General features: G+C 35.0%; 2 protein-coding genes across 5 annotated transcripts in view; one reads left to right on the top strand and one right to left on the bottom strand.

Moving 5' to 3' along the window:
- Positions 1 to 2,396, top strand: part of ryr3 (ryanodine receptor 3) — a 165,697-nt gene extending 163,301 nt beyond the window's left edge. For all 4 annotated transcript variants that reach the window (XM_056445347.1, XM_056445346.1, XM_056445345.1 and 1 more), the window contains one exon: positions 1,115 to 2,396. In XM_056445347.1, coding sequence (XP_056301322.1) covers positions 1,115 to 1,210 — 96 coding nt within the window. In that variant the 3' untranslated portion in view covers positions 1,211 to 2,396. The remainder of the gene's footprint in view (positions 1 to 1,114) is intronic.
- The window catches only part of aven (apoptosis, caspase activation inhibitor), a 34,827-nt gene continuing 18,680 nt past the window's right edge, over positions 2,250 to 18,396 (bottom strand). The window contains exons 3-6 of the mRNA XM_056480599.1: positions 5,068 to 5,138; positions 4,880 to 4,975; positions 3,814 to 4,187; positions 2,250 to 2,856 (exon numbers count right to left, since the gene is read on the bottom strand). Coding sequence (XP_056336574.1) covers positions 2,784 to 2,856; positions 3,814 to 4,187; positions 4,880 to 4,975; positions 5,068 to 5,138 — 614 coding nt within the window. The 3' untranslated portion in view covers positions 2,250 to 2,783. The remainder of the gene's footprint in view (positions 2,857 to 3,813; positions 4,188 to 4,879; positions 4,976 to 5,067; positions 5,139 to 18,396) is intronic.

The raw sequence follows: 18,396 nt of genomic DNA, 5'->3' as shown, positions 1-18,396 counted from the left end.
TTTTTTTTTTTTTCAGTTGAATAAAAATCTATTTTCTATTCACATATTAGCAAATTATTTTGCAGTGTTTGCATATCCTTTACAGCACAGAATTCATTAAAATAACATTCATTACAAGTTAATTTTTAAAAAAAGCACCTAAATTGTTTTGCAATTTATATCTTTTTTCAGTTGAATAAAAGACTTCTTAAAAATAGGTTAAAAATCTTGTCTCGTCTCGTTCTCGTGAACCCAGTCTCGTGTCTTGTCTCGTGGAGTAGACATCTCGTCACACCCCTAGGTGGCACGTAAAATGCAAAGATTTTTTTTTTCAGTTTTGCGTACATTGTTGTAGGGATGCACCGATATGGATTTTAAATACATTTATTTAGACCGATAAATATATATAAATATTGAAATATATTTACAGTGAACAACTGATTTTATTTAGTTTCATCAAAGTTTTATTTACTTTAGAAAATTACATAATCAATCGGCCTAAAGATATCAGCCTAATTTTGACATCAGACCGATAACGATAACATTAAAAATAGCATTTATTGGCCGATAACAATATGGCCGCTGATATATCGTGCATGCCAACATTGTTGCTTTGTAAACCTGTCCTTAAGATCAAATTATATTTAAAACAAGTGCTTTTAAACCCTTCACATTTCCTATCTGCTTTTTAAATCGTGACCTATCGGTGACATGGAATACTGTTTCCAGGTTCAAGCCGCTACTCATTTGAATTTAGAAAATATTCGTTTAGGACCACTTTTTAGTCATATAACACATTAAAGGGAATTTTATATAAATCATGGTGTACAGGACTGGACTCATCATAAACATCAATATTTTAACAATTTATAAAGAATTAATCACTTTCTGGCCATCAGATATTAGGCATGGTTATATTTATGGCGATCGGAGTATTACATCGCTTTGTAAACGTGTATTACCATTTGTTGAGTCTCCCCATACAGTTTGATAGAGCGCTTGGACCTGGAAGCTGCTTCGCATGACGTCACAATAATCAAGCGGATAGATTATTACTTTCTTGACTGCTTATTCCGATCAGTTTAAAACATCCCTGCAGAATATATTCAATTCTTATAAATGTTTTCTCCTGCAGGAGTCGTATGTGTGGAAGATGTATCAGGAGAGATGCTGGGATTTCTTCCCTGCTGGAGACTGTTTCCGGAAGCAATACGAGGACCAGCTGGGCTAGAGGACCTCAGTTACTGTCCTCAGTCTAAATACGACAGAAATCATTTCAATCAAGCTTCATTTACACAAGCTCCTAATAACCTCACCGATTTCTAGGATATTGTGTAGATTTGATACAACATCCAAAGCTGCTCTCTAATTCATCCAATCAGAAAAAAACCTCAGCCTTTCTACACCAGAAATAATGACCGCGACAAACTCATTGTGATCAAAGCCAAAAATGAAAACTCAAGTGCAACATTGAGGAAAAAAAACAAAAAAACAAAAAACAAAAGTAGCACACATTGCCAAACTAAGACACAAAGCCATGTTTGATTAAAAACAAACAAAACTTACAAAAGAAAAACAAAACAAAAAAAATCATCAACACATGGTCGATAGTCTCATTTGCTTTACTCACAAATGCACATGAACTTGTGAGACGTTAGCTTATGTATGTTTTTGATGTGTTGAATGAACACAAATATGCACAAGAATACCTGTAGTATTCCGTGAGTGCCAAACACGACTTATGCCTGTTGATTTAAAAAAACAAGACGATAAAGAATGTGCAATGTTACTGGTGGAACGAAAAACTCGAAAGATCATCCGCTTCAGTCCACTAGATCAGTGTTTCTCAACCACGTTCTTGGAGGACCACCAACACTGCATGCTTTGGATGTCTCCTTTGTCTTTCACACCCATTGCAGGTCTTTCAGTCTCTGCTAATGAGCTGATGATCTGAATCTGCTGTGTTTGGTTAAGGAGACATGGAAAATTTGCAGAGCCGGTGGTCCTTCAAGAATGTGGTTGAGAAACACTTCACTAGATGTTTCACACACACACAGAAAAGTGCCTTAAGATAAGAGACTATGCAAACATTTTGTTCCCGCTCGTCTGTTTTGCTAGTTTGCATTTTAGTTTCAGCTCTTCTCGCCAGTGTTAGCGGTTCTGTAGCTTTAGTTCACGATCACTGCTTTTTTTAATGTTTGGGTAACTGAAATGGCATCTGCCTGATCGTTAATGAAGTACGATCGCCAAAAAACAAAAACGGAAATACATTTGACGATGAAAACGAACAAGTTTATTGAGAATAAGTCAATCCTGTAAACTGCTACTGTATGGCCATTTGTATGTATGTAGTAGCTTTGGTGATTTGCATTTGTTTTGAGCAGGTGGAACGAAAATAAAGTAGCTCATGCAATAAATCCCTGCTGTGTTTCATCTGAATGCAGAGACGATAGATTGATGAAGGAGGTTTCTCATGAGTGAATTAGCTATTAGAAGGGAGAATTCACAAACCTGCTTGAGATTCTTTGTACTGTTGAACACAAAAGAAGATCTTTTGAAATCTGTAACTATTGACTTTCATAATATTTGTTTTTCTTACTCTGGAAGGTTTCCAGCTTTCTTCAAAATATCTTCTTGTGTTCGTCAGGCGAAGGATTTGAAACACTTGAGAATGAGTACATTTTCATGTTTGCGGCGAACTATTCCTTTAATGAAATGTTGTGGAGAAGTGTCAGTCGGGTCAGGAGATCATGCTGTCCAGCCAGTCCTCAAGATCCTCCTCTGTCACTTCCTGTTTCTGTGGTTTAGGTTGCTCTCTCTACTTCTGGCTTTGTGTCTTTCATGTCACCTGCTGCTTTTCTCACTTCTGACAAGCTGCTGAGGTGAAGAGAGAGAAAAAATCAGATTCCTACAGCAGTTTCTGGCCAGTAGCTTGATTCTGAGAAACAGAATTTGTTTTCACTATGTTGAGAAGCAACGTTACTGAACATACAAGACAGCTGAAAATAATCTAGACGCACATCTTAATGCTACAGAGTACTGCCAAGGGGGACCGAACTATAGAACTTTAGCTTTCATTATTGGTGTTTGTTAAAGAAGTTTGGGTTTGTATGCTTGTATGAATAATATCAAATCAACCATGTTAGAATGTGGAAGGAAGTCAAATTTATTTATTTTTTTTGCTCTGCGCTAACTCTTAGACTAAATTTAAAAGAATTTATTCCTGTGATTTCAAGCTGAATTTCATAAGTCCTTCATTATGTTAAAGAGCCCCTATTATACATGAATTAGGGTCATATTTTGGTTGCAAGGGTCTCCAACAACAGTCTAATATGCATGCAAGGTCAAAAAACACTTTCATTGTCTTATAATCTGTATTTAGTTTTACCTAATTATCCCAGCGACTCCCATATGAATCGTTCAGTGAGTCATTTGTTCCCAAACTCCTCCTTAGCGCGAAGCTAATCTGCGCTGATTGGGCCGATGACAGCCTGTTGTGATTGGTCGACACTGACAGCATTCAGCGCGGGACAGAGTGAAATGCCCAGCAGTTAATCATCAATACAGAAGTAGTCACAGTGCACACACGCTTCATAGTGTAAGGTGTGGATTTTGGCTGCCAGTGAGTGAATGTAAATACAGACGATGGACTTGAAAATACCAACGACTAACTACTTTGAGCAAAAACTGCAAGAACTGGGGAGGAGATCGACACGAGTCTCCTACCCCGTCACACTCTACCTGCTCTCACACAAACACTACCCTCCACAACACCAAAATAAAAGTGTTTAACAGAAACATTCAAAACAAAATACATCGATAAGATAAGCATACATTGTACATGCAGTTGAAAAAAAAAGCTGCATGTTGCATGTGTGCGTTAATGTAATCCGTTCACTGTTCATACCTTGCACTGTGTTGTTGAGCACATCATTTTCTGTAGTGTGGGATTGACCTGAGGGAAGTTCAGTGACCGGTTTCTGCAGGTTGAGGAGAAGGTGGAGCTCCTGGTCTTCAGCTTCATCTTCATCAGGAGGAATGGTTGAAGAGATGCTGACAGACACTGTGCTGCCTGAAACAGGCTTTACACCGGAGAAAACACCCAGGCTGGACTCTCTGACTGCTGGTGGAGCTTTTAGTCCTGCTGTCTCAGTCAGGTCTGTTCTGTGAGACACCGTCACCGGCGGCAGATCAACAGGAGTCGACGCCTGAAACATCATAAAGCAATATTGGATATTGTAAACATGAGCAATGAGGCTGTGAAATTTTTTTATCAAAAGATTCTCAAAACTGCGGTCTCATCAAGCATAAACTATTGCAAACACAGTAGTTCAACAAGTATCAAAAAAATTGATTATAACTTTGTTAATGTTTGTGACCCTGGACCACAAAAATAGTCAAAAGGGCGATTTTTAAAAGTGTGATTTATATTTATATATATATAAATAACGTTCATCATAATGACTAAGAGACCAAAAACAGGTATGAAAGCAAAAAGCTGTTCAGAAAAAAGAAAACACAGATAAATGACAATTTCCACCATCAGGGCAATAAATCAGAAATTCTCATGAGGAGGATGTGTCTCTGTTTAAATGCACTGTTTGGAGGTCTGTCTCTGTTTAAGCAGGCAAAAAATCCCTAAGAATCACAGCTGGAGAATTACAGAAGTCAGTCTTTGAGTCTTGGGGTCAGAAAGTCTCCCAAACTACAATATGACATCACATCAACACAAACAGTTTGAAAGGGTTTAAAGAGAAAAAAATCTACTCTCATCCAAAACGCAAACTCGAGTATCTTCAGTTTTTGGTTAATTTTCCGGCAAGAATCCACAGCCTTCTTTGCTTATATTAATGAAAAGGCTACTGTAAATCATCTGTTTGAACAGAAGAGAGTGATGAACCTGAATGAGCTCAGCCTCCAGGTTGAGTCTTGTGTGCAGAGGAAGCTCTTGAAGAGACTCACTTAAAGCCGGCAGGTCTATAAACAGAGCAGGAATCTGAAGAAATCACAAATCAAACATGAGAACGGATTTAACAAAGGACTGTTTAAAATCGGTTTATGCGTATAATGGTCTGTGAAGTTGTAGACCTGATTTTTTGCCAGTGAGTCCAACTCCCAGTCCTTCTCATCAGAGAACCTGAACTGTGTGAAAGAGTCACCTGAAACACAAACAGAAAAAAACTTTAAAAGTGTATTTTTAGAGAATAGCAATGTTTTTATATATCGCCTAAAACTGAACCTGAGTAAAACTGTGAATCACCAGAGATTGCACAAGTTTGCTTTAACACCTTTAGGAAGTTTACAGGATTTATTGATTTATTTATTTTTTAGAGTGAAAAAGTTCATGTGATCCTCATAGCAAATGTTTAGCTATGTACAGCTCTGGCTTTGTCTATTACTAAAACATAAACCATTATCTGTTCTTTGAAAGACTGTACTTTCATTATGATGCTAATATAATCATACTTGCATTATATAATGAGTGGCATCAATTGATTTTAAAAGGACAATAATATTGTTTATCACAATAAATTGTTGTGCAGTATCTCGTACAACAAAAATTTGATACCATAACAAGCTACTTTTAACCTACTTTTAACAATCACAATTATTTTTTGCTAAAAACCTAGTACTGTTAGTGTATGTAAATGACCAATAGTGGCATCACAACGACCCAAAACCATTTTTCTTAAAATGGTTATCAACTCTAAAAGAAATCCTATCAGTGCATCTCTATTAATAATACAATTTACAGTCTCTGCTTTGATTTCAAGCCCTTAATTATACAGTAACTGTGAGACAAGGACACAAGCAAGCAAAAACACTTCTCAGATCTGCATGTTTAAAACACTCGGCCACAACTGAACGCCTCGTCTTTGAAGTCATTTTCACCTTGACACAAGCAGCGTGAATAGTGAAGTGGCAGCATGTTGGGACAGCTGAAGAAAGAAGCTCAGAGTCTGTCACGCACAGCTGTCCCAGGCAGAACAGCAGGCCTCTCTAACGCTCTTTCATTTAAGACACACTTGCCAAGTGCAGTTGGCCAAACTGACAGCGAGGAAACAGCGCATGGTATCAAGGTCAAGTGGAGAGAGGCTTCTTCAAAAGAGCATTCACAGCCAATCCGCTAGGAAAGACTGCATGTAAAGTGTTAAAAAGGATAAAGAAACATCTGAAAGAAGTGTTGTCAAAACTATCTGCACTTCAATATGTCAATACTGAAATATCTGAAACTGGACTAGAAATTGCTCTTCTACAGTATCAACACCTGCTGAGTTTACATGCGCAAATAATGTCAAAATACCTGTAATTTTTCTTTCCCTTGAGTACATTTTTAGTGCCGTATCGGTACTTTTACTCCACTATTTTCCGTCAACCTGCATTCACTACTTTATTTTTTTCTTATCTATGGTGATTGGCTAAAGTAAAAAAATCAGTCCTGTGATTCCTGTCCAATCAAATCGCACATAGAATGTAAATCCCCTCATACTGAACTAAGAAATGGGTGCTTTATAAATGCACCAAACCGTCTGGAAGTATTACAAGTGTCTAAGAAGATGTCCAAAATCAATACACACAATGACCCAGAGACTGTTTCGACTGCATGTCACTGATGAGAAGATGAAGGATGTTTGCAGTATGATGACTAAAATCGGCAAAGGGCCTTAAACAATCACTAAATACACTACAGAATGTTACGTTTACACACACATGCAAAAACTGCATGTAAATGCATCAGCTTTTAACAGCATAATACTCACTACTCATGAGTACTTTTGAAAGGGCTACTTTTCACTCATACTTTGAGTAATACTTACAACAGATACTTTTACTTTGCTTGCACTACATTTTTGGGCAAGTAATGGTACATTTACTTGAGTATGATTTTTCAGTACTCCTTCCACCACTGGTCTAAAGAGAATATGAAGTGGTTGAGGAAGAAAAGTATTGTTACTTAAAGTGATAAACAAGCTGGCGTCTTTAAAGAGCCCCTATTATAGGTTTTTGAAATTGACCTTCCATGCAGTCTGTAACACAGCTCTAAGTAAATCTGAAAGTGGAAAACGTTTAAAACTATTGATTTTTTAACGAAATACTCGACTCAGAGTCGAATAAAAGAATCGTGTTGGGTTCGGATCTTTTTCCTAAACACGTCGACGTCGATATGGTACGTAAACAAATAGTAGTACCGGTTCTGTTAAACAGTAAACAGTGAACTAGCAGAGCGCGGCGGATCACGGAACTGATCATGACGCGAAGATGATGATCACTGACAGATGAAGATTCGGATGCGGGGAAAAAGGTTGAAGTTCATTTTCACAACAACACCACAGTATAGCCAACTGTGTGCTGCGTTTGTTCCTGTCATTTTTTTTATTTTTGATACAATAACCTACACTGCAACGCAAGATTTGCCAGCCATTTGCTATTAAAGGAAGGAGCAGCAGAGACTATTATGTATGGGTCTTTGTCAGACTTTGACAGGGACTTTCTTCTTCCCTTTGGATCATAACATGTAAGTGTGATTAAAATAATTGTTGCCTCGTTTTGCAAAATATGTGTTTAATTGTGTGTTGTAACTTGTAAACACTCCACATGGCTTGTAATCATTATCTATTATAGTTCAGTGTTTGTATTGTATCTCTCAGGTTAAATCTTTATGGGCTATTCACATATTGTGTCCAAAACCATGTTGAAAACGCATCACGTATATCTTCCTTTACCGATTTAAAAGTGTTTTTAAACTTGCGATCCTCTGCCGTTTGTCTTTGTTAAGGCCACCTTCAGCTGTTCCTACACACGTATGGCGCAGTCAATTTTCAATTTTCTTTTGCCACTGTGTGGATTAATGCTAAATGTGTCGTTGTTGGTGGTGTTTAACTACATTGCTTTATTGCATTCCTGCATTGGGCTCTCACATACTCTCTGCTACTTTATAGCCATGGTCTCGCCCTGAACCCAGACGACCAATCACAACAGACTGGGTCATTGCCTCTCACAAAGGTGGGGTTTAGGAACAAATGAATCAAAATACAAACTAAACTATGGCAGTCCATGGGTGCGCTCACCAGCATTTTTCAAAATATCTTCTTTTGTGTTCACCAGAAGAAAAACTCAAGAAAATAGATTTTTGTCAGAGCAAGTGAAAATCTATCAAATTAAGAGATAAAGGCCTGAATAAATAGTCATTTTAATAAATGCTGTAATATTCTCCTGTGTTATTGAAAATGGAATTAAATCTTGATCATATCATCTTGAGGTTATGGCAGCACTCAATTAAACACTACATTAAAGTGCAACTATTATGCTTTTTTAATATATATATATATGTATATATATATATATATATATATATATATATATATATATATACACATATACATACATATATATATATACACATATACATACATATATATATATATATATATATACACATATATATATACACATATATATATATACACATATATATATATATATATATATATATACACATATATATATACACATATATATATATACACATATATATATATATATATATACACATATATATATATATATATATATATATATACACATATATATATACACATATATATATATACACATATATATATACACATATATATACATATATATATATATATATATATATATACACATATATATATATATATATATATATACACATATATATATATATATATATATATATATATATATATATATACACATATATATATATACATATATATATACACATATATATATATATATATATATATATATATATATATATATATATATATATATATATATATATATATATATATATATATATATATATATATATATATATATATGAGCACTAAAATAGGCACAACATGCTGTATTTTTATCTACATATCATCCGACTGACACAGAGGTGACATCACAAGAAACAGACTGGCAAGAACGCAGCGGCTGATGTCATCAGTGTGGGATGTGGAGCTGTGGACAGGAGATGCCATGCAGCAATTTCATCATGTTTCCTTCAGTGGCAGTGACAGCGCCATGGAAACCGCTGCCATAACGATGAGCAAAGGTCTTGTCAGCATGTGTGGCGAGGGCTAACGGTCCCTTATCAGAGCAAGCACAGCGACTGGAGAATAGAACAAACCAGCTGCATGTGGCATATGCGCCTATGGTAAACACTTAAGAAATAAGCATAGATACAGTTTACAAGGGACAAGAAAATATATGTTGGCTTGATACCAAATGCTTTCAAACATTTTTATGCTACGGGTGCTAAAATCATAGCATTGAGCATAATTACACATGGAAGAATGCTAATATTTGGTACAGAGCAGCTTCATTGTTGTGGATTCAATAAAATTAAATGAGTTTAATAAAATCAATAGTATTTTGTGTATATGTGATGCACTTTCTCTTAATGCGCTATGTTTAAACTGGAATAAAAAAAGCTGTTCAATCATTGAATCACCAATCATTTAGTCATCCCTTATGTAATTGCTAGGCTATAAAAATATAAGAGCCACAAAAAGTATAAGTAAACTTATACTGAAATGTATTTATTCCTTCAAAATAAAAATAAATATAAGATATTAGGAAAATAATCCTTTTTCAGATTCATCACAGTATGAATGTGAACGTATTTTTTTTAAATGCACAGAAAAATTCATAATATTCATGTAAATAGTCAGCTGTCTTGGTGGCATGTAAACAGTTAAATGGTAAATTGCATAAAGCTGATGGATAATATTATATCAGTTCAGTTCATTAAGTCTTAATAAAATAAAACCCGCTATCATTAATGTTAATCAAATAATAAAAAGAGAATCACTCATTTCATTGGACTAGCCGTTCTCAGTTTTATTTTTTTTTATGAATGCTTCTTTTTAATAGATGTGCTGTTTTAGTTGTTTTTTTTCTTATAATAATTTTACAGATTATTATTACATATGTGCTTCGTTTTATTAATATTAAAAATAACTATGTTTTGGTTATTAATATTGCAATCGTTATTAACAAAATAGCTGGTAGAAAAAAAACGCACTGTGATAGATCAAGAATCATTTTATAATTAAATTGTGACCCTCTTAATAGTCACTATTTAAAAAAAAGATTGACCTTTTTAATATTTCAGTTCATAACACAATTATTTGTATCATGTTAGTACTTTTGAACTGGCTTATACATGCTGTCAACTGATTAATAAATACTGAAATACACTACCTGACAAAAGTCTTGTCACCTATCAAAGTGTTAGAAACAACAAATAATAACTTGACTTCTAGTCGATCATTTGGGAACACGAGTGGCTTATATGAAAGTCAAAGAATTCTAGCATCGATTTTTGAATATTTAATTAGCTATTTATTTAACTTTACTCAGACAAAAATCTTGTCACTTAACAGAAATAATGTACAGTATAGAATGTAAAGTCATAGTGGAGTGGAAAAAGAATTAATAGTGTGTATGACAGAGCTTGGACGACTGCTAACTTATTAATAAAGTCATCTGAAAAGTTGCAAAGTTCTTGCAGGACTCCCAGAGTTCATCAAGATTCTTTGGATTCATCTTTAATGCCTCTTCCATCTTACCCCAGACATGCTCAATAATGTTCAAGTCTGGTGACTGGGCTGGCCAATCCTGGAGCACCTTGATTTACTTGCTTTCAGGAACTTTGATGTGGAGGCTGAAGTATGAGAAGGAGCGCTATCCTGCTGAAGAATTTGCCCTCTCCTGTGCTTTGTAAGGTTATGGGCAACACAAACATCTTGATACCTCATGCTGTTGATGTTGACATTCACTCTGCAGACTTCCTGCACCCCTTACTGAATGTAACCCCAAACCATGATTTTTACTTCACCAAACGTGACCGATTTCTGTAAGAATCTTGGGTGCATGCGGTTTCCAATAGGTCTTCTGCATGATTTTGTGATGAATGTGATGCAGTTCAACAGATGATTCATCGGAAAAATCAACCTTCTGCCACTTTTCCGAATGATCATCTAGAAGTCAAGATATTATTTGTTGCTCTTACAACTGCAATTGACGACAAGACTTTTGTCAGGCAGTGTACTGTGCATCCTTATACACTGAAAAAAGTGTTGCATGCAAGTCTATTGCAAACAATTATATGTTGAATTTAAACAAACAAATTAAATTTAACAGTGTTCAACTTAATTTGTTTGCTTAAATTCAGCCCAAATAAATTGTTTACAACCACTCAACGTAAAAAAAATTGAGTAAATCCAAGGAATCATTTTTTTTCAGTGTACACAAACACACAATAAATACGCACTAAACGCATTCTGATAAAAATCAGTAATGCAAAGGAGAACTTTGGTGCAGTGCTGGCGCAATGTCAGTGTGGCAGATGTGTGTGTCTCTGCAGGCTGGCATTCTCTGACCCGTCTCTGAATGGCACAGGAAGAAGCTCTACGAGTACAGGTCATTTCCTCCCAGAGCGAGGCATCACGTACAAAGCCTGCCAACCAAAAACTGCTCAGTGTTCTTGGCTTTTTCGAGAGCCCTATAAAACACAGCTGACACGGCGAACAGGAGAAGCTGTGAACCTTCACCGCCAACACCATTAAACTGAGCACGGGCCATCATCCAGTGTTACTCATTAAATGGCACTTAATGGAGGGAGGCTCCTGGCCTTTGGAAGAGGCTGCTAATTTGCTTGGTCGTCACAGCTTTTGAGCAAATCATTGCTAAGCCAATTAACACAAAACAACTCCGTAACAAAATGAACCATCAAAATAAATCAGTCTGTGATGATTGCAATTAAAACATTTCAAGGCAAACATTTGAAACAATAAGACGGTAATTTATCGTACAGTTCACCACAGCTACCATGAAGAACACCGAAAGGTTCCTATTAGTGTCTGGACTTGAAAGGAGAGAGTTTGTGCTGTTCATAGACACTTGGTTCATTTGAACACATCTTGTGTAAAATAAATAAATAAATAAATAAATAAATAAAAAAGTTTTTCTTCAGATCATTAAAAGTCTGAGCTGGGTTTTGATCAGTAAGTTTGAACAAACTGTTGCGTAAGCTTCAAATCATCATGTTTATAAAGCAGCAACCAGTAAACCAGACATCGGAAAAAAACACTTCTGCATCTGTTCAGATAATTTATAAATGAACGAACTACAACTATACATGTGAATTTATCCCGGCCACTTAATTTGTAATTATTTAACATTTTAAAAGGGTCTTTGTATGATCTCATTCATAAAAAATACACATAATGCAAGCCCCCTCAAGTGTGTGCCAGACAAAAATTATACAACCAAAAGTCAGCAACAATATGTCGCAATATTTTGTCTGCAACAACAATGTGAACTTTTATAGAGACACATTTGTCCATTAACTTCTAAATACACAATTATACAAACACTAGAGGAGATTTCTCTGCATGAAAAACCACAAATGGCAGATTAACCAACTGCTGCACCTCTAATGTGGTAGGAAACAAAATATGAAAGAAATGTGGAAGATGTGATGAGATGACTGACAGGGAACGTAGCTAAGCAACATAACAATCTGTTCATGAGGAAGCAGTATGTCCCAAAGCTTGCATGCTCTTGTGAATTAGCATAATAGGCGAATTGCGATGCAGCAATTGATTATTAGCTTAATCCCATCTGTTTGAAAGAACTGTTTGAATGGGGCAAAGTTTATTTGTAAAACTGTCAATCTCAACATGGCAGAGAAGTGATGTTCATGTTTAGTATGCTATACTAGTTTTATGGTAATCCTCCAGTAAGCTAAACAGTTTCTGTGATAAGAAAAATATATGTACTTTACTATCCCTTAATAAAACTGTAAAGAATAGGTTATTAGCATATACTTAAGAATAATCTTAACTTTAATATACCTAAAAATTACAGAAGTACTTTAAATGTGCCGTTTGTAATTTTTTGACTTTTCTAAAGCATAAAAATACCATAATATGTTTGAAGATATTTAAGAAACATGCTAAGTGAACAGTTTATCTGAAAAACAATGCTGAAGCCACTAATTCTGCTTTGAAAATAGGCGTTCCGTGCTGAAAATCTGTCTTTGTTTTGGTTCTTTTAACCCACCCAATGCCAGTTTATCCAATTATATTTCAGCACCCCGAATTGCCTTGATGAGGGAAAAATAATAATAAAAATAAAATAAAAAAATTGCATATTTCATTTATTAATTCAGTCAGGAAGGCTCTCAAAGCATGCGTCTGCAACAGATATGCGATCTCCGGTGGACAGTAGCAGACTCTGAAATGAGAAGCAGATTCAGAGTTCCACATGAGGATATTAATAAGCAAATGATATAAATATTACAAGCATAAACATTAGGTGAGCAGGTTACATTGTAACCGTGTGTCCTAACAACACGCTATGTGACGAGACTTGCAGTGATAAGCAATTTGGCTGTTTGCACCAGACAAAACATGACAGAAATTTAAATACAGCCATTCAGAAGCACAGAACATGCATTCACTCACAATATGTAATCTAATTAATACATATTAAACCTCTTTAACAATATTCAGTGTAGATGCTGAATCACTGATATATGTGTTGGGTTTGAGTCTAAAGTTCTTAAGTTCAATTTCAAACGGTTTATTTTATTTTCAAGATCTTAGCTGAACTATCTGCTGCTGCTTTCAGTAGCATGGCAATAAATGTGATGTAAAATGGCATTAAAAACTCACATTGTTAGCATTTAACACTGAATAAAGCACATGAGGTGTACCTGAGGTGATCATTGTCAGTTTTCTGAAAAAGAAGTAGTTTCTAATATATCAATTCAAAGTGTTGGTTAGAACAATGCCTCCTTTTAATATGGAAAATATTCCTTCTATCATGTGCCGTTGCTTTAATTTAGAACATGATTTAAACCAGCCTTTAGGCTCGATTGTCAGACTCGCTTCCTTTGGTCCTCAATCTGGAAACCTGTGCTTGCGTTTGTTTTGATCCAGGAATGCAATACCTAGTTCAACCACTGGGTGTCAAACTTACATACTGCACCTTTAAAGAAGTACTTTAAATTGTGTCATTAAAGTAATTCACAATTAGATGATCTTGGGACTTGGTAGGATAACGCCTAATTTTGCCACTCTGTGTGCAGATTACTTTCAGCCACTAAATTCTGGAAACTTTTTAAGTATGGTGAACTAGTGAGCAAATACCCCAAAATAATCAGTCCAAAGTAACACTGATGTAAAAAAATAAATAAATAAATCTGACTGATTATTATATGGGATCTTTATATAATAATGATTTGTAATAGGATGTTCATTTAGAGTTTCGAAGTGTACTTTGTGGAAAGACACAGTTAAATATTATATAAATAAATAAATTAATTGTATTTAAATAGTAACAATAACATTTATGTTAAAAATGATATTTAAGAACCTTTGCCTTTGTCTAATGGACTTTAAAAACAGCAGTCCTTGATGGTGCATTAATGATCATCAGGCGGACTCTCACAGGGTTCATTGTTTGAACACACTCAACAGCTTCTTAACAGCCAGGAGTGCCCACTGCTCCTTATTAATCTATTTAATTCCTATTCATCTGTGGATCCACCTTCCATTTGAGATGCACTTCAAGTGAAGGATGCTTGTAATTCAGAAGCACACCGGCATCTGTCCTTGAGGTGTGAAACCGCATGTGAGCCACGATGACCAAATGAAGGAAAGGCTGTGAAAGGGCATCTGATCTGATCATGCAGCGATGAACCAGCAGACCCTGAGCCTCTGCACCAGGAAGAGCATGGGTCATACAGAGTCCTGTTTTAAATCTGTCCACCTCTACACAACCTGACCTACATTACAAGAGCAACAGTCTTCTCCTTTTATCTTTGAATTTTTATCTAAACATAAAAGCTACTCTAAGTTACATAAGGTCTCTTATTGTTTGTTTGTTTGTGTGTGTGCGTGCGTGTGTTTGTATGCGTGTGTGTACTGTCTGTCTACAGCTGGGTCTCTGGCCTGAACTGATCATCAGGTTAGCAGACAGCTGTGGCTTGTCTTAATAGGAGATTTACAAGAGTAATTTATTTCCATAGAGATGAATCAAACACTCGATGCACTAGTCTTGATCAAAGAAGATGCCTTTCCTACTGATCAACATGGAGAAAACGCATCTCAAGGAGAACTATAGGGAACAGCATGTCAACATTTAATAGAAGGAAATGTTGAACTACCTACTGCGCCACTGCGTCGCCTGACACTAACATTTTTGACCTATTAAGAATGGCTGTTCCCTCATAAACACCATATTCATTTCTCCAAATTTAAATGTAAAAATGTTGATGAATATCGAATATCCAAAAAAATCTGAACAAATAAACAAACATGATATACATGTTATTTTATAGGGCTATATAAAAATAAACATGCATACATGCATTTGAAGTTGTATTGATAATCTCTGAAGTGTGGTTTGATCAGCCTGATCTCACAAGAAAACGTAAGTATTTTACGTTTTGTCAGTTTAGTGGCCAATTCGTACAAATTCAAACACTGTAAAAGCCAACAGTCAACTTTATCAACTGAAATGAGTGTGGTTAACTATTTACTGAGTTAATTCTACTCACTAGAAAAGAGTTTTGAACTCAGTGTTGAAGGTAATGAGTAAATTAAATACCTCATTACTTCAACTTAAAGAGTAGGTACTCAGTTGGTTTGAGTTCTCTTCATTTAATGGGGTTTACTGTGCTCAAATTGCTTCATTGCCTCAAATGGATCAAGTTCACAGAACTCATTAGGATTAGTTTTTGAACTTAAATGGTTTGTTGCAATCGGTTTCCTCAAATGGTTTTAGTTACCTTAACTTTTTGGGTTTTACAGTGTACGAGTTTAGTCGTACGAAAATGTATGATTTTAAAAAGGAGGCGTGGAACCAAACTCCACCCCTAAACTCAACCGTCATTGGGTGCTAAAGCAAATTGTCCTAAATTGTACGAATTAGATCGTACAAATTCATACAAATTAGCCACTAAATCAAAAAGTTACGAATTGCTGTGAGATGGCGTTGAGTTCGATTCATCTAAATCTGCTCTTAAAGCTGCATGAATGAATAAGTTGCAAAAAAAGTCATGAATAATCAATGAGGAAAAAAATTAACTGGAAAGGACAGTTCAAACATCAAGTTGCAATAATAAGACTGTAGGAGGCTCCTCGCAATCCAGAATCTATGGACATTTTTGCTATTTCTGAGCAGAATTTTGTAAAAATAATAATAATAATAAATAAATAAATAAATATATATAGTATCGCAACTAAAAACTTTACATATGAAAAAAAAAATTTTATATTTACAATGCAAATCCAATTGGATCCAATTATTTGCTAACAAAGCAAGTCTCTCATATAATATATCTCCTAAAGACAGAAAACATTACTTTACAAACTGTATTGTAGATAAATCAAATGACCATTTTCCCTATAAGTCAATAATATTACTGAAATCAATTTAAAAACTAAATAAATATAAATTTACACACATTTACATGAGTGAATAAATAGACTCAATGATGGGCTAAAAATCTGCAGAAATCTGCAATTCCATGTGGGCTTAGAGTAATGTACCAGCTGTAGATAATACCTGTCCACAACTTCGACAGATTTCTCTTTCATCTCTCATAATACATTTCCCAACCACACAGAATCCAGATAACAGAGAGATAAATTGAGTTATTTCAGTGACAGCGCCTATGAAAAAAAGACATCCACTTCAAACCAAATACCAAAGGACTTCATGCCCCAAATATCAACACTGCCCCAAATAATGCATCTATGGGCATACATGAACTCAATGGGACAATCAGGGGACCACTTCCTGGCAGCATTATAAAACAGGTTCATTGGGGACAAAATCATCCAGACTATTAATATTTAAAAGCTATCATTACACAACTGTTATTTCTGAAAAAAATAAATCTCACTTAAACCTTTAACCTGTAAATAGGGTTTGGAAAAGCGCTACCATTTCAATGATATGATAACAAGGAACAATGCAAGAAGCAAATTCACTAGAAGTTGACAGATGAAAAGATATCGAAAGCCAATATGGAAATGATCAGAAACAAGTGGCCTCTGTCGGCCTTCCCAACATTCATAAAGGATATAAAATGTTTTTTAAATAATGAGTGGCCTTATGTAAATCATACAGGTGTTATGGTAACAACAGCATAGAGAGAAAAGACACACATACACACAGTCATTAACACAGTGGTTGTTACTGTTACACGTTATTACTGAGATGACATTGTGATACTGTGTGTGGGTGCAAACACACACCCCCGCACCATAATTACTGTCCAAAGCTTGATGCAGAGACTCTGCAGTCACAGTGTGCGTGCGCGAGTGTGTGTGTGTGTGTGATCAAAAACACTGAACATGCAAGTGAACATTCTTATAGAAACACCTCTCTGTGCTGGAAAAAACATGATTTTGTTGATCATATTATCAACATACTCATACTGCATAAGAAAAAAGACACTGTGATCATTTGTGACATACAGGCTTGAATGAAATGAGATGTAATGAAAACAAAGGGCAAAACTGATATTCAATCGATCAAAACTGTTTGGCAAATATATTACCATTCAAACGTTTGGACCTGTAAGGCTTTTAAAATGAATCTTATGATCATCCATGATACTAATGATACATTTATTTGGACAAACATATAGTAAACGTTTCAGAAATCATACTAAGATGCTGACAGATCATGTTTATTTCAAATATTACCTTTCTTTCAATGAGTAATGGGAAGGGTTTAAACATACAAATATTTAAATAAATATTTTTAGATGCATTAAGAAATGAGGCTTGTTTGAAGATAAGGTTCAAAAGAAACGCATTCATTTGAAATAGAAATCTTTTGTAAAATTGTGAATAGGGCTGCACGATGTTGAAAAAATCTGGCATTACAATATTTTGAATATAAAAGTTAAATAAACAGTGCTTCATATTTTTCTGGGGAGTCTTGACAGTATTAAAATACAAAATATAACAATCAAACATTAAATAACATGGTTTATTTTATGCAAAAATATAAAAATTATATCTTTAAATCTTTAATAAACAATCTAATCCTGCGATGTGACTACTGCAGATACACATATTGTGATATTGATGCTCAAATGATTGTAAATTGTAAATATCTTGGATTGTTTTTTTCAATCTAATATATTTATGAAGAATAAAAGTTTTAATTTATTGAGAAAATTGTGGATCCCAAATCTTTGACTACATTTTCAGCATGTAGACAAGCAATAGAAGCAAATACGCAGCAAGACACCTTCATCTCTCAAAGCAAAATCCCAATTCGGAGTCCAATTGTAACCAGTTTAACAAACATACTATGAGTGATGAAAAGGGGTCAAACAAAAAATTC

This window comes from Danio aesculapii, chromosome 20, assembly GCF_903798145.1.
Source record: "Danio aesculapii chromosome 20, fDanAes4.1, whole genome shotgun sequence".
Taxonomy (NCBI): Eukaryota; Metazoa; Chordata; class Actinopteri; order Cypriniformes; family Danionidae; genus Danio; species Danio aesculapii.
The sequence above is the reverse complement of the archived record's forward strand: the minus strand, read 5'-3'. Positions and strand labels throughout refer to the sequence as shown.